Source organism: Rhineura floridana, chromosome 3, assembly GCF_030035675.1.
Source record: "Rhineura floridana isolate rRhiFlo1 chromosome 3, rRhiFlo1.hap2, whole genome shotgun sequence".
Classification (NCBI taxonomy): Eukaryota; Metazoa; Chordata; class Lepidosauria; order Squamata; family Rhineuridae; genus Rhineura; species Rhineura floridana.
In genome coordinates this window covers 231,503,061-231,527,443 of record NC_084482.1, presented here as the reverse complement: position 1 = coordinate 231,527,443, position 24,383 = coordinate 231,503,061, and the positions used below count along the sequence as shown (strand labels likewise).

General features: G+C 44.7%; 2 protein-coding genes and 1 pseudogene across 4 annotated transcripts in view; all 3 read left to right on the top strand.

The window, feature by feature from the left end:
- LOC133381949 (H-2 class II histocompatibility antigen, E-D alpha chain-like) overlaps window positions 1-24,383 on the top strand; it is a 411,219-nt gene that overhangs the window by 370,601 nt on the left and 16,235 nt on the right. The gene's annotated exons all lie outside the window — the stretch shown is intronic.
- Window positions 470-22,199, top strand: LOC133381931 (zinc finger protein 883-like). 3 transcript variants are annotated; one of them, XM_061621534.1, is made up of 6 exons: window positions 470-543; window positions 2,380-2,514; window positions 6,955-7,029; window positions 8,068-8,151; window positions 11,472-11,552; window positions 20,791-22,199. In XM_061621534.1, exons 2-6 carry the CDS (start codon window positions 2,481-2,483, stop codon window positions 22,107-22,109), a joined length of 1,593 nt encoding a protein of 530 aa, XP_061477518.1. In that variant the 5' UTR covers window positions 470-543; window positions 2,380-2,480; the 3' UTR covers window positions 22,110-22,199. The 3 variants fall into 3 exon arrangements, with proteins under 3 accessions (XP_061477518.1, XP_061477516.1, XP_061477517.1); XM_061621532.1 differs by having other exon boundaries at window positions 477-892; XM_061621533.1 differs by lacking the exon at window positions 470-543 and adding an exon at window positions 928-1,234.
- LOC133379117 (zinc finger protein 436-like) lies at window positions 22,198-22,728 on the top strand (annotated as a pseudogene).

The window sequence follows — 24,383 nt, the reverse complement described above, 5'->3', positions numbered from 1 at the left end:
CAGCTTCTTTCTTTAGCCTCTTCCAGTACAATTAGGATACAATACAAAATGACACAAGGGTCACGTAATCTATAATGCTGCAGAAGGTTAGAGATACTTTTAATTAAAGGGTTTACAGTGAGATTATAGATACTGCCCTTTAAAGAGTTTACAGCTGTTCTGTCACAGAGCAGACAAACACCACTGTGAACAGTATTAGTTCAAATGCCCTATGTTTAAGATGTGGTTGCATCCCATTAAAAATATTTCTATTTTAATCTCCAGAGAATTTTTTTTGAATGGTATGCTCCAAGCAACTGTGGTTGATACAATGTATCATGTTTAATGACGTCACTAGGGCCCGCCCTGTGGTCACTAGGACCCGCCCCATGACATCACTAGGGCCTGCCCCGTGATGTCACTAGGGCCTGCCCCCATTTTCTTAGGTTTTTGAATGGTTCCGACCTGGCAACCCTAGTCCAAAGTGTCATGGAAAGCTGAATTCAAGATGGTTGAGTAGCAAAGAATTGTGGGGTTTCCTTTGTTAAAGTGGGATCTTAACAGGTTAACATTTGGCTTCTGTATTAGAGCTCTGAGTTGGCAGTTTTATTTCCCAGCTGCGGGTAATCAGAGGCCCACCCTTGTTGTTGTTGTTTTGTGCCTTCACGCCCTGGATTTGCACCAGGGGCAGAGCCTGCGAGAAGTTTGCCCAGAGCGCGCCTGGCATTCAGTCCTCCAGCGGGGAAAGGATCTGCGCTCTGCTTCCTAGAGAGGCAGGATGTGGTCATGCAAATGGGAGGGAGGGAGGCAGACGATAGCGAAGCAAACAGGCTTGATTAATTTCCTAAGAGGAGGAGGAGGAAGGCTGGATCGTGGCCAATCGCAAGAGAAAGGAAGACGTGCAGCAGTGGGGGTGAGGAAGGGTCAGGAGTTTGCCTTTGGGGGGCGGAAAGAGGGGGAGAGCCTCCCCACACATCTCCCCCGGAATCCATGGGGGGCAGTCGCATGCATGCAACCTAGGGGCAACATTGGGGGCCGAACAGCTGCAGCGCTTCCATTGCACGAAGATCCTCTTTGTAGCGCCCTCTGCCCCAGGAGTGGGGGTGGGAAGAGACGCGCTGGTGCAGAGGAGACCCCCGGGTGCCGGGGCTGAGAAAGCCGGCCTACCTCGCTGGGCTGCTGTGTGAGGACAAAAGGGGAGCAGGTGTCCCCCTCCCCCCAGACGCCTTGGAGAAGAAAGCAGATAAAAAAAAGAGTAAGCAAGGGAATAAGTAAGCAATATTTTCCCCACATCCAAACGGGGGCTGTTTTATTGTCCATTCTGTCCACAGTGGGTTTCTGTGAGCCCATTTCTGCATTGCGGTAGTTCCTGGGAGGAAACACGCTTTTTGTAGAATGATAGAGTTGGGAGGGGCCTGTAAGACCATCCAGTTGAACCCCCAGCTCAGTGCTTACCCTCTCCCCCAAATGCACGTTGCCTCTTCTTGGGATCTCCTCAAACCTCCCCCCCCCATTGTAGATACTCTCTCTCTCTCTCTCTCTCTCTCTCTCTCTCTCTCTCACACACACACACACACACACACACACACACCCTACACAAACGTTAGGACAATCATCTTGCCTTTCTGACCTTACAACATTGTTGCTGCTGCTGAAGGTTGGGGAGGGGTAGATCAACCTACATTTCCCACTCTGGGGCCCTTGGAGGAAGGTCTGAATAAACATGTGTGGCCAGCAAATAAGCTCATCTCAGTCATCCAAACTGCAGCCCTGCAAGGTAGGCAAGGGTGGTGTCAGACTCCCGCTTTGCACCCCAGCTGCTCACTTTAGAGAAGAGGCCAGTTTTATTTCATTATAAATTAAATGATCAGAAAGTCATCTACTTGAGGAACTTCGTGGAAACATAGGAAGGTGCCTTATATTGACTTGGTCCACGTAGCTCAGTATTATCTGCACTGACTGGCACTGACTGGCAGCTGCTGTCCTGGGTTTCAAGCAGGGAGCCTTTCCCAGCCCTGCCTGGAGATGCTGCTGAGAATTGAACCCGGGACTTTTTGCATGCAAGGCAGATGCCCTTCACCTAAATGGCCGTGTTGAGAAGTTCTGCATTTGATCCTAATGTTTTGCTCTTTTGGGGAATGGGCCAAGGTAAATGCCCTTTCTGCTTACGGCGTCCACAGCCCTCCAGTCTCAAAACCAGCTGTGGGAACCCTTTCTGGGTCTGTGGGCCAGATCCTTACTGGACCCTCCCCTCAGGATCCAACTTTGGCGCGTGGGAGGAGCGCTTTGAGTGCTGTGAGTGATTGAAGCGCACCCTGTTGCCCTTCCCCTTTCAAGCTGGATGCAATGGTCTGTGCGGAAGAGGCCGTCTCTTGAGCAGAGGGCATGTTCTTCTTCCAGGGTCTGGTGAACTTTGAGGAGGAGGAGGCAGCAGCTGTGCATTTCACGGAGGAGGAGTGGATCTCCTGGATCCGGGCCAAAGCGCTCCGCGCAGGGAAGCCATGGAGGAGAATTATGAGATTGGAGCCTCTTTCAGTAAGGAGACACATTTTCATGACTGATAGATGTTGAAGGCCATTTGTACCAATGATGCATGGAGTGGAAAGTCAGTTTCTCACTAGGGATTCTGGGAGCTGTAGTCCAAACTCCACAGTGGGAATTGCTGCTCCCTTGGAGCTTGGGAGAGTCCTCTGTCCCTCTCCCTCCCTCTGTCCAGTGTTTGCCTTTGGGGCCTAGGCACCCCTGTGCTTAGTCTGTGAGCAGGACTGGTGCCTGCCTGGATCCTGTCCCCACACATTGGAGTCGAAGTCCTTGCCAGTTCCCAAGACAGCCCTAGTGCAGTTTCTGCAGGACTGTTGCTGCATTCCGCATATTGTTGTGTGTTTCGGTTGAGGAAGATTCTCTGGAGAAGCTCTCCATATAGATGCCACTGAAGAAGACTTGCTTCAAGTCGAAACGCGTTTGGCAAATTATTTGAGATATGTTGTGCATTTTATCCTTGCATTTTATATTTCTGTATTAGTACACCTCTGCCTTTCATTGCTGTGTTGTCTTTGGGAGTGTCTGTACATCTTGTCTACAGAGCTAGCAGTTCACATCACACTCTGTGTGGTAAATTGCAGGTGCATTAGAAATTGGACATTATTCTGTACTCAGCCATAGACTATATTTTCCATCATTCATTTCTACATATATTTTTCAGAATCATACCATGACTTAGACCTTCACTTTATGTGCTTTTGCATATTTTGTCTAATTCAGCATTTGCATGGTTGGTACCAGAGATGGATTATGGGGAGTAGGGGGTGGGGGGAGAAACATTAAGAACATAAGATCTTAAGAAGAGCCTGCTGGATCAGGCCAGTGGCCCATCTAGTCCAGCATCCTGTTCTCACAGTGGCCAACCAGGTGCCTGGGGGAAGCCTGCAAGTAGGACCCGAGTGCAAGAACACTCTCCCCTCCTGAGACTTCCGGCAACTGGTTTTCAGAAGCATGCTGCCTCTGACTAGGGTGGCAGAGCACAGCCATCATGGCTAGTAGCCATTGATAGCCCTGTCCTCCATGAACTTGTCTAATCTTCTTTTAAAGCCATCCAAGCTGGTGGCCATTACCGCATCTTGTGGGAGCAAATTCCATAGTTTAACTATGCGCTGAGTAAAGAAGTACTTCCTTTTGTCTGTCCTGAATCTTCCAACATTCAGCTTCTTTGAATGTCCATGAGTTCTAGTATTTTGAGAGAGGGAGAAGAACTTTTCTCTATCCACTTTCTCAATGCCATGCATAATTTTATACACTTCTATCATGTCTCCTCTGACCCGCCTTTTCTCTAAACTAAAAAGCCCCAAATGCTGCAACCTTTCCTCGTAAGGGAGTCGCTCCATCCCCTTGATCATTCTGGTTGCCCTCTTCTGAACCTTTTCCAACTCTATAATATCCTTTTTGAGATGAGGCGACCAGAACTGTACACAGTATTCCAAATGCGGCCGCACCATAGATTTATACAACGGCATTATGATATCGGCTGTTTTATTTTCAATACCTTTCCTAATGATCGCTAGCATGGAATTTGCCTTTTTCACAGCTGCTGCACACTGGGTCGACATTTTCATCGTGCTGTCCACTACTACCCCGAGGTCTCTCTCCTGGTCGGTCACCGCCAGTTCAGACCCCTTGAGCGTATATGTGAAATTCAGATTTTTTGCTCCAATATGCATAATTTTACACTTGTTTATATTGAATTGCATTTGCCATTTTTCCGCCCATTCACTCAGTTTGGAGAGGTCTTTTTGGAGCAATCCCTTTTTGTTTTAACAACCCTGAACAATTTAGTGTCATCAGCAAACTTGGCCACTTCACTGCTCACTCCTAATTCTAGGTCATTAATGAACAAGTTGAAAAGTACAGGTCCCAATACCGATCCTTGAGGGACTCCACTTTCTACAGCCCTCCATTGGGAGAACTGTCCATTTATTCCTACTCTCTGCTTTCTGCTTCTTAACCAATTCCTTATCCACAAGAGGACCTCTCCTCTTATTCCATGACTGCTAAGCTTCCTCAGAAGCCTTTGGTGAGGTACCTTGTCAAACGCTTTTTGAAAGTCTAAGTACACTATGTCCACTGGATCACCTCTATCTATATGCTTGTTGACACTCTCAAAGAATTCTAATAGGTTACTGAGACAGGACTTTCCCTTGCAGAAGCCATGCTGGCTCTGCTTCAGCAAGGCTTGTTCTTCTATGTGCTTAGTTAATCTAGCTTTAATAATACTTTCTACCAGTTTTCCAGGGACAGAAGTTAAGCTAACTGGCCTGTAATTTCCAGGATCCCCTCTGGATCCCTTTTTGAAGATTGGCGTTACATTTGCCACTTTCCAGTCCTCTGGCACGGAGGAGGACCCGAGGGACAAGTTACATATTTTAGTTAGCAGATCACCAATTTCACCTTTGAGTTCTTTGAGAACTCTCAGGTGGATGCCATCCGGGCCCAGTGATTTGTCAGTTTTTATATTGTCCATTAAGCCTAGAACTTCCTCTCTCATTACCACTATTTGTCTCAGTTCCTCAGAATCCCTTCCTGCAAATGTTAGTTCAGGTTCAGGAATCTTCCCTTTATCTTCCACTGTGAAGACAGATGCAAAGAATTCATTTAGCTTCTCTGCAATCTCCTTATCGTTCTTTAGGACACCTTTGACTCCCTTATCATCCAAGGGTCCAATCGTCTCCCTAGATGGTCTCCTGCTTTGAATGTATTTATAGAATTTTTTGTTGTTGGTTTTTATGTTCTTAGCAATGTGCTCCTCAAATTCTTTTTTAGCATCCCTTATTGTCTTCTTGCATTTCTTTTGCCAGAGTTTGTGTTCTTTTTTATTTTCTTCATTCGGACAAGACTTCCATTTTCTGAAGGAAGACTTTTTGCCTCTAAGAGCTTCCTTGACTTTGCTCGTTAACCATGCTGGCATCTTCTTGGCCCTGGCGGTACCTTTTCTGATCTGCGGTATGCACTCCAGTTGAGCTTCTAATATAGTGTTTTTAAACAACTTCCAAGCATTTTTGAGTGATGTGACCCTCTGGACTTTGTTTTTCAGCTTTCTTTTTACCAATCCCCTCATGTTTGTGAAGTTTCCTCTTTTGAAGTCAAATGTGACCGTGTTGGCTTTTCTTGGCAATTGGCCATTTACATGTATGTTTAATTTAATAGCACTATGCTCACTGCTCCCAATCGGTTCAACAACACTTACATCTCGCACCAGGTCCCGGTCCCCACTGAGGATTAAGTCCAGGGTTGCCGTCCCTCTGGTCGGTTCCATGACCAACTGGTCTAGGGAATAGTCATTTAGAATATCTAGAAACTTTGCTTCTTTGTCATGACTGGAACACATATGCGGCCAGTCTATGTCCGGGTAGTTGAAGTCACCCATTACTACCACATTTCCTAGTTTGGATGCTTCCTCAATTTCATATCTCATCTCAAGGTCTCCCTGAGCATTTTGATCAGGGGGACGATAGATCGTTCCCAGTATTAAGTCCCTCCTGGGGCATGGTATCACCACCCACAACGATTCTGTGGAGGAGTCTGCCTCTTTGGGCGTTTCAAGCTTGCTGGATTCAATGCCTTTTTTCACGTATATAGAGACTCCGCCACCAATACGTCCTTCCCTGTCCTTCCGATATAGTTTATATCCAGGGATAACCGTATCCCACTGGGATACAATTCTTTCTGACAAATTTCTCACTCCCCCACCCACCACCCTTATTGCTGGAGGCCTTTCGCTATGCAAATTATAACTGAATCATAAACTGGAAATTAAAATTAAGCTGCCATCCCAAACATGTTTGCATCAAAGTTGATTCCTCAAAATCAATAGGACGTTTTTCAGAGAAAATGCATTTAGGAAGGGAGCATTTATTTATAAGCAACACACCATCATTTCCCTTTCAGAGATCCAAACCATATACTCTGGCCCTTTTCTGTCTCTTCCCGACGCCAGCATTGATATTTGCATCATATACATTCTCAAGCTACGACACTGAAAAGCTTATGTGAGCATTTCTGGCTACACAAATATCTTGCGGTAGCTTCACTCTTAATCTACATGGAGAAAGGTTTCCTCCAGAAGTGTTAATGTGAAGCGCAGCCCTGCTCCCTTTTGGAAGAGGAGGAGGAGGGTGAAGCTCTCAGGGCTGGTTTTCACTCTCTTTGTGATGAGATGATGTTGTCCAAATGAAAACAGCTGGGCTGGCTGAGTTCCACCCTGTCCTCCCGAACAGGCAGTTCAGGTTGGGCGTCATATCCAGTGAGCGCATGTTCCCAAGTGCCAGGCTGACCCTGCTGGGACCACACGGCCCTGTCCTCTTCAGGGGGTGCAGGAGTTAACATGTCCCAAACAATCCCTCCTCTTAGCTACAAATGGCTTGACTTGGAATGGCTGAATATCTTGTGGTCAAAAGTAACTAGTCCTGTCTGTTTCCTTGGAAGAATCGGAGCTGAATTCCTGTTTGGAAGACGGAGAGGATCTTCTTCAGGTTCCCAAAGAGGAGGAGACCTCAGCAGGTCGGTGCTTAGCTGTGCTGTGGGGCCCCTTTTGGTCTGGGAATTGAAGCTTTTTTCTGTTCCTGAGCAATATCATCCAGGGGAGAGTCACCCATCAGGCGGTGAGTTCTCCTGGTGGACATCTCGGATGGCTTTAAAAGGGGCTAAGGAAAATGGCTTCATCCCCAGTCTGTGTCTGCTGGAATTACTTTTTAAGATGTTTTTGTTTAAATATATTTAAAACCGTGTTTTTAATGATGTGTCTGAGAGTGTTTTTAGTGTTTTCGCTTGCCACCCTGGGCTCCTACCGGGAGGAAGGGCAGGATATAAATCTAAATAAATAAATAAATGCATGGAAGAGAAGGCTCTCAAGGGCCACCAGTCCTGATGTTTATGGGCCACCACCAGAATTAGCGGAAGAGCAGCAGGAGATGTGCTTTCTCTCTGCCTTGTGGGCCTCCCATGTGTGTCTAGTTGGCGCTTGTGGGCCAGGCTGGCTCCAGGCATTTTTTGGGGGGGTGTCTTGGGGACTGGGTATCAATGAGGCCCTTATTCCCTCCCTTTCCTCCTCAGACCACACCCCTCCTCCCCTTGGCCCCAGCCCTTTAATATAAAATAATATGACAACCCCAAGAGGAGGGGAACCTTTGGCCCTCCAGATGTTGGTGAACTGCAGATTCCATCAGCTCCTGCAAGGATGGCCAATGATTGGGGGTGATGGGAGTTCAGCAACATCTGGAGGGCCACAGGATCCCCACACCTGGTATAATTTAATCTGCAAACCCAAACGCACTTACCTGGGAGGGTGTTCCATTGGACTGGGTGGGGCTTACTTCTGAATGGGTGTGACTTTTATTGGGGTAATTTACATCCACAGTGGCAAGGGTTCTCATCCTTTTACCTCTATTCTAAATGGGATTCTTCCTGTCCCGCTCCCAGAATTAAAAATCAAAATGCTTCCTCCTCTTAGATTCGAGGTTGTAGAAATGGTTTGATATGGAATCCCTGACTTTCTATGTTGTGGTTAAAAGTAACTCCTGTTGTCTGTTTTCTTGAAAGAACGAGACCTCGCTTCCTGTAAGGAAGAAGGAGAAAGTCTGTTTATCCAGGTCCCCAAAGAAGAGGAGGAGGAGACCTCAGCAGGTTGGTGCTTAGCTGTGCTGTGGAGCCTCTTTTGGTCTGGGGATGGAAGCATTTTTCCATTCTTGAGTAATGTCAACGAGGGGAGAGTCGCCCATCAGGCTGTGAGTTCTCCTGGTGGACATCTCGGATGGCTTCAAAAAGGAAGCTGGATAGATGCGTGGAAGAGAAGGCTCTGAAGGGCTACAAGTCATGATGGCTGTAGCCTTCTGTCCTTGTTTTAAAAGATGTTTTGTTTTAAAGGTGAGTTCGGTCCTTCATCATTTTTTTGCCCCCCTGGGTTCCCTTTGGAAGGAAGGACAGGATATAACTTTTATTAGTATTATTAGGACTGATTGTGGGATTCCCATACGCACCGGATTCTTCTTCCCATTCTCTGTGGTGTGTGTACTTTGGGTTACTCGCTTTCGTTGTCAGGGACTATTTGTGCCACAGACTCCTTTTTCTGTTTGTGGATCCTGCAGACTACTTGATGGCTGGTCCTTCCTTTAACAAAGGGGGCAGACCGTCGAAGAGGGCTTCTTCGTTCCTCCTTTTCCAGCGCTTGGATTTTATTTCCTTGAAGCCCAAAGTAAAAGCGAGGCCACGCATGCTCTGCAAGAGGGTCCCCATCTCGCAGTCATGCAGCTGAGATCTTGCAGGGCTGCACCTGCCTGAAGCCGAATTCAGCATTACTTGTAAAAATGAGCCCCTCTGAACAAAAGTGGGCCTTGCTTCTCATTAAGCCCTGCATCAAAGGGAGCTAGAAGCTTCTCAGCACAGATATTATCTGGCAAAGCTACACAGCTCAGGTTTTGCACAGGTTTTTATATGAACCCTTTTTAAACCGAAGACACATTCTACAGCATATTTATTGGTTTATTTAAAATTTATACCTCACTTTTCAAGGAAGGCAATGGTAAACCACCTCTGAATACCGCTTAACATGAAAACCATATTCATAGGGTTGCCATAAGTTGGGATCTATTTGAAGGCAGTCCATTTCCATTTTCTTTTTGAGGAACTTCTTCCACACAGCAGCTTACCATTTCCAATAAAAGCCAGACTTCACAGGAAAAATAATATCTATATAGGTGACTTCCGGGAAGGGTGACTTCGCTTGTGCCTGCTTTTGAGACGGGCTCCCGCCTCAAAAGAAGCTTATTCAGATATAAATCAGTCAGAACATTTTTTTTTTGACTGATGAAATTTCTCCCGGGCAGGGAGAAACGTAGAGATCAACCTCAAAAGCCTGTTTTTGTTGGGAGGACTGGATTTCATTAATTTATGAGAAAAGGTCCAGCCAGCAATGCCGGACGGACTTCCGAACAAGCTCTATCTGATTAATGCGATACGTTTATCTTTGCTTCAAAGAGAAAACGGACTAACAGGCAAGCACCCTTCTTTCTATTATTTTTTTTACTTGGTTTAATTTGTTGCAGCAAAAAGAGATTTGTCAAATTAATCAGCTTTAAAGAACTTCTGGGTGAGCTATAACTCTTCTCTGTTATTCACAAAATTAACAGCTTATCTCTGTTTCTATTGCAAAAAGCTGTCCTGGAAGTGCATTCTAAAGATATAAACAGAAGAGGGATTTCTATTCCGAGGAACATTATATTGTCTGGGACTATTCTCTTTTCGGTCTATTTTATTTTGACGAATCTGCTTCTTCACGACGCCACTAACTGTTTTGATGCTGGGAACTAAATTTGTTTTGTATTCTTGAACATAGAGAGATAAGGCAGGCTGCTCTGTTTATACTGTGATGTCATCAAGCCTGGAATATTAACCCAATTGTTGCTGAAATAAGAAGTGGTTCTTTATTTTTGTTTTGCTTTGTTTTCGTGGTTTTAAAAATGGCAATCAAGAAAGTGGCTGAGAATCTGGAAGTAATTATGTTTCAGAAAATAATGGATGAGATTGAGATAATGAAACAAACCCTGCGACAGGGCAGTAAGGAGCTGAAAATTGAACTGAGCAAAATGACGCAGGAGCTTAAAGAAATAGGGGATCCTGTGAGAGAGGAGAATGAGATCAGAGATGAGAAAAGAAAAAATAAAGGGAAGATACAAGCCCTGGAGATTGGAACAAATGTGGAATTGGAAAAAGATCTGGAGTTTATGGATATTAGAAATAAAATCTACTGTTTGGAATTTAATGTTATCTCTGAAGAAATTAATGAAGATATTAGAGATAAAGTTATCAATGGCTTGGATAATCTTCTGGAATGACGTGATGGAGCTTGATATAGAGAAAATCTATGGAATTAACTGCAGCCATGTGACAATGGAAAAACTCTCAAGAGATGAGCCAGTGCATTTTGTAAAAAAGAAGAACAGAGATATGACTTTACAACAATATTTCAGCAACTTATTCAGAATTGATGGCAAGAAAATATTTGGGATAGAGGAAATTTCCATCAGACTCTTATTATATGACTATGGCTATGACAGCAAGATTATTATGGAATACTGATAATGGAAGATTGGACACTGAAATTACTGGACTTAACAGGACTATTGAAGATGGAAGATGGAATTAATATGGATAATGGAATAATGGCTATTGAAATTATTGGACCTAACAGATTTTGATGAGATGGATTAATCGATATGTTTATTTGGACTATGGTTATGACAATAAGATTATTATTATTATTAACGAGATGGATTAATCGACATGTTTATTTGGAGAAAAATTGATAGATATATTTCTTAAAGAATTGAAACCTCTCTTTGACTTTTTGTGGAAAGAATAAAGTAATGTTTATGAGATTTGATGATTAATTAAGATAACTACTGGAGGAAAGTGATTTTATAATATAATTTAAGAGACAGGATTGTTATATATTGTAGACCTATAACTGATTTGATCTGCGACAAATGGGAAGTCAACATTTTATTTTTTTGTTTAATCATTTTTGTTTTGTTTTGTTTTTTGTCTTTGAATGTTTTATGATTTTGTTTTGTATGTTTTATGAAAATTTGAATAAAAATTATTGTAAAAAAAAGAAAAGAAAAATAATATCTATATAGAAAACAGAATAAAAGACCTAATAAGGATTATAAAAACAGTAATTAAGAATTCTTGGGAGGGACAAAAAGCTTTCAATGAACTTGGAAAGTATAACAACATCTGGGCTTGTTTCACTTCAAAGGGAAGAGAACTCCAAAGAACTGGCTCCACAGTGCTCAAGGCACATGGCCCGAGTTGCGTGCTGTTGGCAAGGCTTCACCCCTTTGCTCTCGTTCAAAATGTTTTGAGCGTTCAGATTTGATTTGGAATGCCCAAATACTTTGTGGTCAAAAATAACTAATCTTGCCTATTCCCTTTTTTTTTTAAAGAACCAGACCTCATTTCCTGTTGGGAAGGAGGAGAAGATCCGGTGATGCAGGAACCCAAAGAAGAGGAGGAGACCTCAGCAGGTAGATTTATTTATTTCTTATTTAATTTATATCCTGCCCTTCCTCCAGTAAGGAGCCCAGATGCTTAGCTGTGTTGTGGGACCCTTTGAGGAGCTGAAGATTCTCCCCCCTCGCCCACCCCATTCCTGTGTAATATCATCCGAACAGACGGACCCATCAGGGCACAGTTTCTCCTGGCCGCTTTTCCCTCCCGTCTCCTCTTCATCCAACATCTCACAATATTTCCCTCCTCGGAGTTTCTCTACAGCAGCAGACCTTTGGTTGTGAAGGCTGAAATGGTCCTGTGGGGCAGGAGGGTGGACTCGAGGCATTGTTATGGGTCAGATCACTCTAGCTGTCTGTCCTTGGTGTTCAGAAAAGCAAAAAGGGACTTTGCATTATTTTTAATCGGATTTCACAATGGAAACCAAACACTTGGCAGGGGCTGCAGGACGGGGATTTGTTTACTCCTTCAAAAGCCTCCGTGAGAAATGGAATCCCTTTTGCTCTGTAAGGACTAGTGAGAAGATTGGCCGACTGCCAAAGCTGTTTACATCGATTGCCAGAATTTAACACACCCACGAGCCCAAAAAGTTTATTTAAAAAAGAAAATACAGAATAAAGGATCTCTGTTTCAAAGGGGGTGGATAGGAGAAATCCACAACAGTAGGGCCCTGCTTCTCGGTGCCCCGCTTTTCAGCGTTCCATTAATACGGCACCAGCGGGGCGATCAGCTGGAGGGGGGCTGGAGCTCCCTGCACTGCAACTGAACGTGCTGATCAGCTCACTACAGCTGATCTTCTCCTCTTCTGGTGCAATCAGCGGGTTAGGTTCCAAACCCTCGCGCTACAGCTGATCCACTTTTCAGTGGTTTTCGCTTTCCGGTGGGGGTCTGGAACCTAACATGCTATTTGAGTGGGGCCCTACTGTATATCCCAATGATTTTAAAAAGCTGCCTGACTGCCAGCAATTCCCAACAATACATTTTGATTCTACAATTGCAATCCTATGTATAATTAACTTAGGAGTAAGTTCCACAAGGCTCTTCCTTCTGAGTAGTCATGCAGAAATCCAACTTGCAAAATGGAGCACTTGTTGAACAAGGACTGATTTAAGTCAGTTGAAATGCACCCTGTATTTATTTATTTAACAAAATCTATATACTGCTTACTCGACAGAAAGCCTCTAAGTGGTTCACAAAGAACAATTTAAAATATGCATTTAAAAAAGGAGAAATTAAAAGAGAAATCTAACAGGTAAAGGAAACTGTGTTTAGGCTAACCTAAGCTGTTCCCTCAAAACCTTTTTTTAAAATGTGCATGGCATTTTTATTTTTAATGTGGAGAAGGGTCACCGGCCAGAAAAGGGCTTCCCGCCTCCCCTCCCTCTCCATGTGAAGCAGCCGAGGAGCTTCAGCCACTTTGCTCTTTAAGGGTTAACCAGTGAGGACAGACCCAAAAGGAAGAGCCCAAAGGAGGGACTTCCCCTTCCCGCCCCACCTCTCTGCAAGAAATGCAGGGGGAGCCTCGAAACAAAGGTATGCAATTGGGGCAGAGGGGAGGGAGGGTGAGGGCGAGGACACCCCTGAAGCGCCCCTCCCAGCAGACCCTCCAGATTGGAGGCTGCAGCTCTGCCCCGTCCCGTCTGCCTCTCCCCTGAGATGAGCTGGCTGCGTTGGGGCCTGATCGAAGCATCCCTCGGAACATTTGTGGTTCTGGTGATGAATTTCAGGGCCTTCAGCTTGGAGATGGAGTTGCCTGATAGTTGGAACCGAGCTAAGGAGACAACAGCGCGCTGAATGGGCCGGTTCTTCATGTGTCCTCATTTGTCCTCTGGTTCAGCTGTGATAGTTGAAGAGTGAGGCTCTTCTTTCAGTGCCTTCATTGTGCCTGTTGCACTGTGTGTATTTGTGTGTGCTTAATTTCGTTTAAAGCAACACAACAGCAGCATAGTAACAGCAGATGTTGAAATGCGAGTGTGCCAGCATGTGTGTGCCTTTAATCAGGCGCACCACCGCATTCTGTACCAGTTGCAAATTCCAGACCATTTTCAAGGGAAGCCCCACGTAGAGCGCATTACAGTAGTCTAGGCGAGAGGAGACCAGGGCATGTACCACCAATGGGAGCAGATGATTGGGAAGGTAGGGGCATAGCCTCCGTATCAGATGCAGTTGATACAGTGCTGCCCGGCTCACAGCCGAAACTTGAGCTTCCATGGACACTTGGGAGTCAAGAATGACCCTGAGGCTACAGACCTGGTCTTTTAGGGGCAATTGTACCCCATTGAGGACCAGGTCCAAATCCCCTAACCTTCCCTTGTCTCCCACGAACAGTACCTCGGTTTTGTCAGCGTGGGAGTTGTGGTCCAACAACATCTGCAGGCACACTGGTTGGGAAAGGCTGGTCTAGATAGTCCGATTCATCCAGGAAAACTTGGAGCTGAGCAGCCACTACCCTCTCAATCACCTTGCGCAGAAAGGGGAGAGTAGAGACTGGGCAGAACTTGTTAAGGTCCGCAGGGTCTAACGAAGGCTTTTTTTGCAAAGGTCTTATCACAGCCTTCTTCAACAATGTTGGCATAGAACCTTCCCTTAAGCCAGTGGCGTCACTAGGGTGCGGGGGGGTGGACTGCACCAGGTGACACCTTCAGAGGGAGGTGATTCTCAGCTTTAATTAAAAAAAAATTAAGTTTCTAGGTGGTCCGGTTCTCAAGATATACATAAAAACGTCAGCTGCCCCCGTTAAATCTTTTTTAAACTACTGTATAGCACTTCGTAGCTTTAATCCCGCCTGTTCAGGATTGCAGCCAATCAGAGAAGAGTTTGTTTGACCTGCGGCAGGGTCTAGTAAACCTCATTGCAGGGCCAGAAAATGGTGGTCCCCCCCCCATTTATCTGAAAATCTCATAAATTGGGTAAGTATATATATTTCAGTTTTTCCCCCTCTTGTGTGTAGGAGTCAGATCCTGGGCAGTGTTTTCAAAACCTTCGCAATACTTGCTTTTGTGGGGGTAAAAGCATTGCTAATCCCATATCTCAGGAGTAAATCCCATTGAATTCAATAGGATTTACTTTTGAGTAGACATGGTTATGAATGTGCTGAAAATCAATGGGACTTTGGAATGAATGTAAAAAAGAATTGTGTTTGTGTTCTCTTTCTGTCCCCCCCCCCCTCCAGTCCTATTTTAAAGCAAGTAGGCAGGGCTTACTTAGGTATTACAGTTTTTATTCTGTAGGAAACGAATACTGATTTTTCTGCAATGACCAACTGGTTTGACAATAAACTATTATATGGGCTGTATGTATTTATACATCTGCAGTGTGTGTGTAGTCTTTCCAACAACCCTGTGAGGTAGGGTTGGAAACCAAAGCAGCTCACAACAAGAAATAAAGCCATTTAAAACCCAATAACCATAAAGCAAGAATAAACAGTTGGAAAACAGCCTAAAGAGGCATGATTCTGAATTTTGGGTTGGGTGAATGAAGTTTATTTATTTATTATTTGATTTATATCCCGCCCTTCCTCCCAGTAGGAGCCCAGGGTGGCAAGCAAAAGCACTAAAAGCACTTTAAAACATCATAAAAACAGACTTTAAAATATATTAAAACATCTTTGAAAATATTTCTTAAAAGCTTTAAAAAAGCATCTTATTTTTTAAAAAAGGCTTAAAAACATATTAAAAAGCAATTCCAACACAGACTTAGACTTGGATAAGGTCTCAACTTAAAAGAACAAGTAGAAAGAACAAGTTCCTTATCACTTGAGGCTGTAGTTCTCTGCACACTTCCCAGTTTGAGTAAGCCCCATTGAATACATTGGGATTTGCTTCTGAGTAAACAAACATCGGATTGCACTATAAATATATTTAAAGATTGTGTAATTCATAGACATATTTGATAGTCATGCTGATATAAATATTTCTTCATACTCTGTCCCAATAAGTATTTGATTTCACACGATGGTTGTAGATGATTTTTTCCTCTACATTTTAAGTGTGCCCTTCTTCCTGGGGGTGGTCGTGGTTCTCCGTTGTTTTCATCCTGAGGGGAGGATAGGCTGAGAGATGGTGAGTAGCACATTTCAGGTCTCTTCACCTCCCCCCCTTTTTAATTTGTATTTATTTTATATTTCTCCAATATCTTCCCCTGGCTGTTTTTATGTATTTTAAATATTTTTAGATTAAATCAATAGGAAATCATAATTGTGAACCTCCCTAAAAGCAATTTACCTATCCTTATGTTTTGGCAAAGTGATGGTGTGAAGGCCTGCTGGTAGAACAAGAGACCATGTTTGAGGCATGTTATAAGGTGTTTGAGGACTTTGTCACACATTACTTTTTGAGACCTGTAGATTCTTTTTGGAAAGAAGAGGTGCACGTATTGAATGGTGGCTTGGGTGCTGTTTTTTCAGTCTACGCTGCATGCGTAGGGAAGGTGATACGTCATCTGGCAGCTAGCTTCATAACGTGAGAATGAAAAACATTTGGATCAGCATTCACTTGTTTACTTTTCTCACTATTGAGACCACTTCATATATTACTTTTTCATACACAGAAATTTAATCTTTGAATAGGAAAAAGTATTTTGTAAAATGTGAAGGACGGTGGCTGCCCAGTCAGTAGAACCACTATACAAGATCTACTCAGCCACTGTAATGACCTTTTTGTTTTGAGTGCCCTTTTGTCTGGGTCTTGGTTCAGGGGTGTATCCAACTTTGATGTGCTTATGGAAGGGGTGTGCAAGTAGTGCCCCCCCCAAGTGTGGAGGCTTGGACAAACATTGTGTTATGGAAAACCAAAGTCTGTGTGAAAGTACATATTTGGGAATGCCATCAGTGTAATCCTAAACACACTTAATAAATAATATCGAACCTGCACATCACAAAATATATTACAGTCAGCATGAAAAGGGAGTGTGTTAGTCACTGAGAAGAGTCTTCTAATATGCTTCCTTGCCTTTTCTGCAGATTGGAGCCAATCAGAGTGAAAGGAGGTGAGTCAGCCACTGAGAAGACTCTTCTCAGTTGCTAACGCTTTCCACTTACATGCTGATTGGCTCCTAGAGACGTTTGTTCTTGTGAGAGAATGCATTAACAAAGATCTCATTCTTAATCCAGGAGCAAAAAAGGGTGTACGTGGCTGTAACTATCATGAAGGGACCCTGCAGCTCTGAATTTTCTACTAAACAACTGATAAATACCTATGTAACTTTGTGTCTAGAGACTTATGATTAAGAATCACTTTCCATAATTGTAAGGAGGTATGTCCACACGCATGCATCCCAGGCCCCTAAATGAGGGGTGGGAGCAGCATAGGGACATAAGCAGGTGTCTTATTCCAGTTGTTCCCAAACTTTTCTTCTACATAGACCCCTTGAAAATTGCTGAGGGTCTGAAAGTATCTGAAAATTTACTATGGGCATATGCAAGATAATTAACTCCCATTAGTGATAAGAGCAAGAATTTGAGCTGTGCGTATAATATTGTAATTTAAAGGTGTAATTTTAATTTTGCTAGTTGTTTATGTCACTACTATTGCCATTCCATCCAGTGATATAAGGGAATTATGATTTGCGAGTAACATTAGTACAAAAAACACTACTAAGGATTCTGTATGGTCTGGTCCGGGAGGAGGTCCATGGGGGTGACACCATGAGTTACCGCACCGGGTGACACCACTCCTAGTGACGCCACTGCCCTTAAGGAGACATTAATTAAATATTCTAATCATTCAGCCACTCCCCATCTGGCAGATTTGATTACCCAGGATGGGCAAGGGTCAAGCGAGCAGGTAGTGGCCCTCAATTCTCCCAGAATCCTGTCCACATCCTCAGGCTTCACAAGCTGAAAAGTATCCATGGGAAAATGACCAGAGGAAGCTTCAGGGACATCTGGCACAACTGTAGTTAATGAGGAGTCCAATTCAGTCCGAATGGGAGCAATTTTATCTGCAAAGTGCCTCGAAAACATGCCACAGTTAGCGACTGAGGGTTCAGAGTCTAATGTAGGGCCAGAGCCCCAAAGACCCCGGACCACTCAGAAAAGCATCACCGGACGACACTGAGCAGACGCAATGGTGGCAGAGAAGTGCACTTTCCTCGCTGCCATCACAGCCACATGATAGGCTCAAAAAGGAGCTCTAGCCTTTGTTCGATCAGAAGCGGACGGAGTTCTTCTCCATCGTTGCTCTAGCTGTCGTCCCTGCCGCTTCATCAGGCCCAAGGTTTGAGTAAACCAAGGTGTATTATGGGCCTTCCCTGGTGGGAGAGGATGCTTTGGAGCAATAATGTCCACCGCTTGGGTCACCTCCGTATTCCAGAGATTGACCAGGGCTTCGGCAGTATCACCAGCCATGCTGGGAATGTCCCCCAGAGCATTCAGGAAACCATCAGGATCCATGAGTCTCCGGGGGCGGACCATCTTAATCAGGCCTTCACCCTTGTGAAGGTTACCAGGGGCACAAAGTCTACACCTTGTCAGGTGGTGATGTGTCCATGATAACGGAGTCGCTAAGAACCCCTCCGCCCTCAGATCACCTTCTTCCTGTCCCGAACAGGAGACAAGATCAAGTGTGTGTCCTGCCACATGCATTGGTCCCCACCCACCATCCCCTGGATCTAGGCACGAAGATGTCTTGTATCCCTTCCCCTGGTACGGCCAGTCTGCCTCCCACCACTATTATGTCCCCTGCCCAATAATGGCAGGCCCCGCCTACTCCTACCCCGGCACATGTTCAAAGAAGCCCGAGACTGAGGGACATTGTTACTGCCTTTTCTAGTGAATCATGTCTTCTCATTACGTGTCCAAAATGTCATGGAAACCTGAATTCAAGATGGTTGTGTAGCAAGGAATTGTGGGGGTTCCTTTGTTAATGCGTGTTCTTAACAGGTTAACATTTGGCTTCTGTGTTAGAGCTCTGAGTAGGCAGTTTTATTTCCCAGCTGTGGGTAATCAGAGGCCCACCCTAACACCCCCTTATCTGTAGAAGCCGGGCTCCATCAAGGTCATAAATCCCTTGAAGTTTTAGGGAGGATGTTCCATTTGGCCAGGAGATTGATGGGCCCTTAATCCATGAAGATATTTCCTGATTGGTTAAATGGATATAAGGCCATCAAGTCCAACCCCCTGCGCAATGCAGGAATCCAAATCAAAGCATTCCCGACAGGTGGCTGTCCAGCTGCCTCCTGAATGCCTCCAGTGTCGGAGAGTCCACTACCTCTCCAGATCATTGGTTCCATTGCCCTATAGCTCTAACAGTTAGGAGGATTTACCTGATGTCCAGTCGAAATCTGGCTTCTTGCACCTTGAGCCCATTATTCCGTGTCCTGCACTCTGGGACGATCGAGAAGAGATCCCGGCCCTCCTCTATGTGACAACCTTTCATGTACTTGTAGACTGCTATCATATCTCCCCTCAGTCTTCTGTTCTCCAGGCTAAACATGCCCAGTTCTCTCAGTCTCTCCTCATAGGGCTTTGTTTCCAGTCCCCTGATCATCCTTGTTGCCATCCTCTGAACCCGTTCCAGTTTGTCTGCCTCCCTGAAGTGCAGTGTCCAAAACTGGACACAGCATCCAAGAGGAGGCCTAACCTGTGGTGAATAGAGGGGAATGAATACTTCATGCGATTTGGAAACTATACTTCTGTTCATGTTGCCTAAAATAGCATTTGCCTTTTTTGCAGCCACATCACACTGTTGGCTCATATTCAGCTTGTGATCAACGACAATTCCAAGACCCTGCCCACATGTCATACTGCTGAGCCAAGTATCCCCCATCTTATAACTGTGCGTTTGGATTCTTTTTCCTAAGTATAGAACTTTGCATTTATCCCTGTTGAATTTCACTCTGTTGTTTTCACCCCAATGCTCCAGCCTATCAAGGCACCTTTGAATTTTCTTTCTGTCTTCCAGGGAATTATTTATTTGTTTGTTTTTTATTTATTTATTAAATTTATACCCCGCCTCATGGCCAAAAAGGCACTCAAGGCGACTTTCAAAAGAAAATGAACATAACGATACATCAATAGAAGATAATACCTCAATAAAATAATACAATTCTCAAAATTAAATAACAATTCTCAAAATTAGACAACAAATAACATTATTAAAGCAAATGATTGAGCAAGTGACGGCTAACCTACTCACTTACCTGGGGGTAAGTCCTAACAAACTCAGTAGGGCTTACTTCCGAGTAGACACAGAGAGTACTGTGCTGCAACACTGCAGTATTGGCATTAATTCCCACTGTCCTTCCAAACTTCATAAAGTAACAGTGCATGTCTACTCAGAAGCAAGTCCCACTGAACTCAATTTTGTATCATCTGCACATTTGATCAGCATGCTCTGTACCTCCTCCTCCAAGTTGTTAATAAGAATGTTAAGAAGCACTGGGCCCAGGACCAAGCCTTGTGTTACGCCATTCGTTACTTCCGCCCAGTTTGAGAAGGAACCATTGATAAGCACTCTTTGAGTATGATTCTGGAGCCAACTGTGCTTTACCTTGCCCCTTTTGAGTGTTGATATGAAGGAACTATTTTGCTGCTGTAAGTGTGCACCTCTTTTATTCTTTCAATAAGTTATTTCTATTTACCAGTGTGCGTTCATTCAGGAGAGGGTTGGCTTTGAACCGGTACCTTGGTCACTGACCACAACTAACCATGTGTGTGTCCTGCCACATGCATTGGTCCAGATGATATTAGAGACAGCAACTCCGGACTCTCCTTTCGCATCTGTGCACATCAGTCTCTGGGCTTCCATTCGGCTCTGACCCAGCTGCGTCATTAGTCACAGCACTACTCGTACTTGTCCTTTGTTCTTCCCCAGTAGTTCACTGAGTGCCATCTGTCCTGGGGGGTCTCATCTTCCAGCACTGTCTTGTGTTGCAGGTAACAGGGGGTTAATCTTTTTGGGAGGGAGGGAGGGGATGCGAGCTGCCCTCTGGGCAGTGGAAAGGGCCATGTTCCTGTCAGACAGGATCCATCCTAGGCTTGTAAATTCCAGCTGTGCATAAGTACTGGGCTGTCCACCTTAAATGGAGGAACAAGAGAGGAAATTTTTGTTACAGTTGTCTCTCTGTCTCTGTCTCTTTTCACAACCTGTTGCCAAATACCTACTGCTAAAATAAATCTGTACAAGGCCTCGAGCTTTGACAGTTAACCTCTGATATCAACAGAGCTCCCAGAAATATGTTTTCAAAGTACAAATCATAATACATTCACAGGATTTCTCCACAGCATTTTATCTCCTTTCCTTTTCATTCCATCAGGATACATTTGGGGGGTCAAGGCTGAGGGAGAACCATCTGAAGTATCACTGGAAAAAGCTGAGGTGCAGGGGCAGAAACTGAGGAGTCAAGATGGAGCAAAGAGACAAGAGGAGCGACAGACGCACACAGAGGACAAACCTCATAAATGCTTGGAGTGTGGAAAGAGCTTCACTCAGAGTGGCCACCTTACTTTGCATCAAAGAACTCACACAGGAGACAAACCTTATCAATGCTTGGAGTGTGGAAAGAGCTTCAGTGACAGTAGCACCCTTAGTAAACATGAAAGAATTCACACAGGGGACAAACCATATCAATGCTTGGAATGTGGAAAGAGCTTCAGTCAGAGTGGCCACCTTACTTTGCATCAAAGAACTCACACAGGAGACAAACCTTATAAATGCTTGGAGTGTGGAAAGAGCTTCAGTCGGAGTGACAACCTTACTTTGCATCAAAGAACTCATACAGGGGACAAACTTTATACATGCTTCGAGTGTGGAAAGAGCTTCAGTCGGAGTGACAACCTTACTTCGCATCAAAGAACTCATACAGCGGACAAACCTTATACATGCTTCGAGTGTGGAAAGAGCTTCAGTCGGAGTGACAACCTTACTTTGCATCAAAGAACTCATACAGGGGACAAACCTTACAAATGTTTGGAGTGTGGAAAGAGCTTCAGTGACCCTAGTGCCTTTAGTAAACATGAAAGAATTCACACAGGGGACAAACCTTATCAATGCTTCGAGTGTGGAAAGAGTTTCAGTCGGAGTGACAACCTTACTTCGCATCAAAGAACTCATACAGGAGACAAACCTTATACATGCTTCGAGTGTGGAAAGAGCTTCAGTCACAGTAGCCACCTTACTTCGCATCAAAGAAGTCACACAGGAGACAAACCTTACAAATGTTTGGAGTGTGGAAAGACCTTCAGTGACAGTAGTGCCTTTAGTACACATGAAAGAATTCACACAGGGGACAAACCTTACAAATGCTTGGAGTGTGGAAAGAGCTTCAGTCAGAGTGGCCACCTTACTTCGCATCAAAGAAGTCACACAGGGGACAAACCTTATAAATGCTTCGAGTGTGGCAAGAGCTTCAGTCGGAGTGACACCCTTACTTTGCATCAAAGAAGTCACACAGGAGACAAACCTTATCAATGCTTGGAGTGTGGAAAGAGCTTCAGTCGGAGTAGCAGACTTATTTCGCATCAGAGAACTCACACAGGAGACAAACCTTATAAATGCTTCCAGTGTGGAAGGAGCTTCAGGTGGAGTAGCGCCCTTACTTTGCATCAAAGAACTCACACGGGACAAACCTTATAAATGCTTGAAGTGTGGAAAGAGCTTCAGTCGGAGTGACCACCTTACTTTGCATCAAAGAACTTACTCAGGGGACAAACCTTAGCAATGCTTTGAGTGTGGAAAGAGCTTTACTCGGAGTAGTCATCTTACTTCACATCAAAGAACTCATACAGGGGACAAACCTTATACATGCTTCGAGTGTGGAAAGAGCTTCAGTGACAGTAGCCACCTTACTTCGCATCAAAGAAGTCACACAGGAGACAAACCTTACAAATGTTTGGAGTGTGGAAAGAGCTTCATTAAGAGTGGCCACCTTACTTCGCATTAAAGAATTCACACAGGGGACAAACCTTATCAATGCTTGGAGTGTGGAAAGAGCTTCAGTCGGAGTAGCCACCTTATTTTGCATCAAAGAACTCACACAGGAGACAAACCTTATCAATGCTTTGAGTGTGGAAAGAGCTTCAGTGACAGTAGCAACCTTACTTCGCATCAAAGAATTCACACAGGGGACAAACCTTATCAATGCTTGGAGTGTGGAAAGACCTTTCCTCAGAATGGCTACCTTCAGGCGCATCAAAGGATCTGTACAAGGGAAGAGATTTATCAATGCTTTGAAAAGTTTGTTGTTGTTATGTGACTTCAAGTTGATTAAGACTTATGGCGACCCTATGAATCAGTGACCTCCAAGAGCATCTGTCATGAACCTCCCTGTTCAGATCTTGTAAGTTCAGGTCTGTGGCTTCCTTGATGGAGTCAATCCATCTCTTGTTTGGCCTTCCTCAGAAGAGGGCAACCAGAATGATCAAGGGGATGGAGCGACTCCCTTACGAGGAAAGGTTGCAGCATTTGGGGCTTTTTAGTTTAGAGAAAAGGCGGGTCAGAGGAGACATGATAGAAGCACTCGGGTCCTGCTTGCGGGCTTTCCCCAGGCACCTGGTTGGCCACTGTGAGAACAGGATGTTGGACTAGATGGGCCACTGGCCTGATCCAGCAGGCTCTTCTTATGTTCTTATGTACTCCCTTCTGTTTTTCCCAGCATTATTGTTTTTTTCTAGTGAATCGAGTTCCAAGGGCCAGATAGAAAGGTCTGGAGGGCCACATTTGCCCCGCCCTCAGGGCCAGATGTTCCCCATCCCTGGGTTGAAGGCTAACATCCAGTCCTCACAGCATGACTATGTTCTCTGTTGTTTCAAGAGGCAGCTCAGGCCCCGCCCGGGGGATTGAAAGTACACTATTTCTAGAAGAGATGTACAAATAAGTATAAAGCAGGCAGGTATAACTGTCAATCAACCAAAAAAGGGACATCCCCTCATTTCCTCCCCCCCCCTCAAAAAAGGTAATGAAAGGCAAGCAAGGGATGGTTCTTGCGGGAGGGTGCAGTGTAGCAGGATATTGTCGTACCATCCTTCTGGAAAGTCTGCATCCTCTGAGCATGGAAAGATGGTCTCCCACAGGGAGAATGATGGGATGCCCACAGAGCAGCCAAGTCTAACTGATGAGGGCTGCAGGCGGGGGGGGAGGAGAGAGAGAGAGAGATCACTATGGGGAGGGGGAATTAATCCCAGCCAGGGTTTGGGTCCATCACCTTGGATATGGGGCCAATTGGAAATACCAAGGCAGTTGGGGGGACACTGCACCATCCCTGCCATGATTGACTCTTCCCTGCTGCTCCCTCAGGTGAAATCCCACCCATGCAGCACGGCACGAAGCAAGCTCCTCTGTCGTTCTTTCATGAAGTTACTTCTATTTCCCAGTGTGCGTTCATTCAGGAGAGGCTTGGCTCTGAACCGGCACCTTGGCCACTGACCACGACTACTGTGTGAATTGGGGATTTTGCCTAAAGGCTCCAGGGCAAGGAGTGTCTGTCTGGCTCTTGCTGTCTGTCATCCTTGGCAAGTTTTCTGGGCTCTGAGTTTCCCCTTGGCTCAGGATGGTTAACCAGTCTAAGGGGTGGTGGCACTCTACCTTATACTGCCATTACAAATTGTTTTTATATTGTTTTAAATTTTAAAATTGTGTTTTAAATTGTTTTTTAAAATATGTGTTTTAAATTGTATATTTGTTTTAATGTTTTTGATTGCTGTAAACCGCCCAGAGAGCTTCGGCTATGGGGTGGTATACAAGTGCAATCAATCAATCAATCAATCAATAATTGCAAAAGGGCAGTCCTTTCTCGGGGCGATGTAATGCCAAGGTTGCCAGGGATTTCATCTCATCTCCTGCACTCAATGGATCAGCATGTCATGGAACACATAAGAACATAAGATCATAAGAAGAGCCTGCTGGATCAGG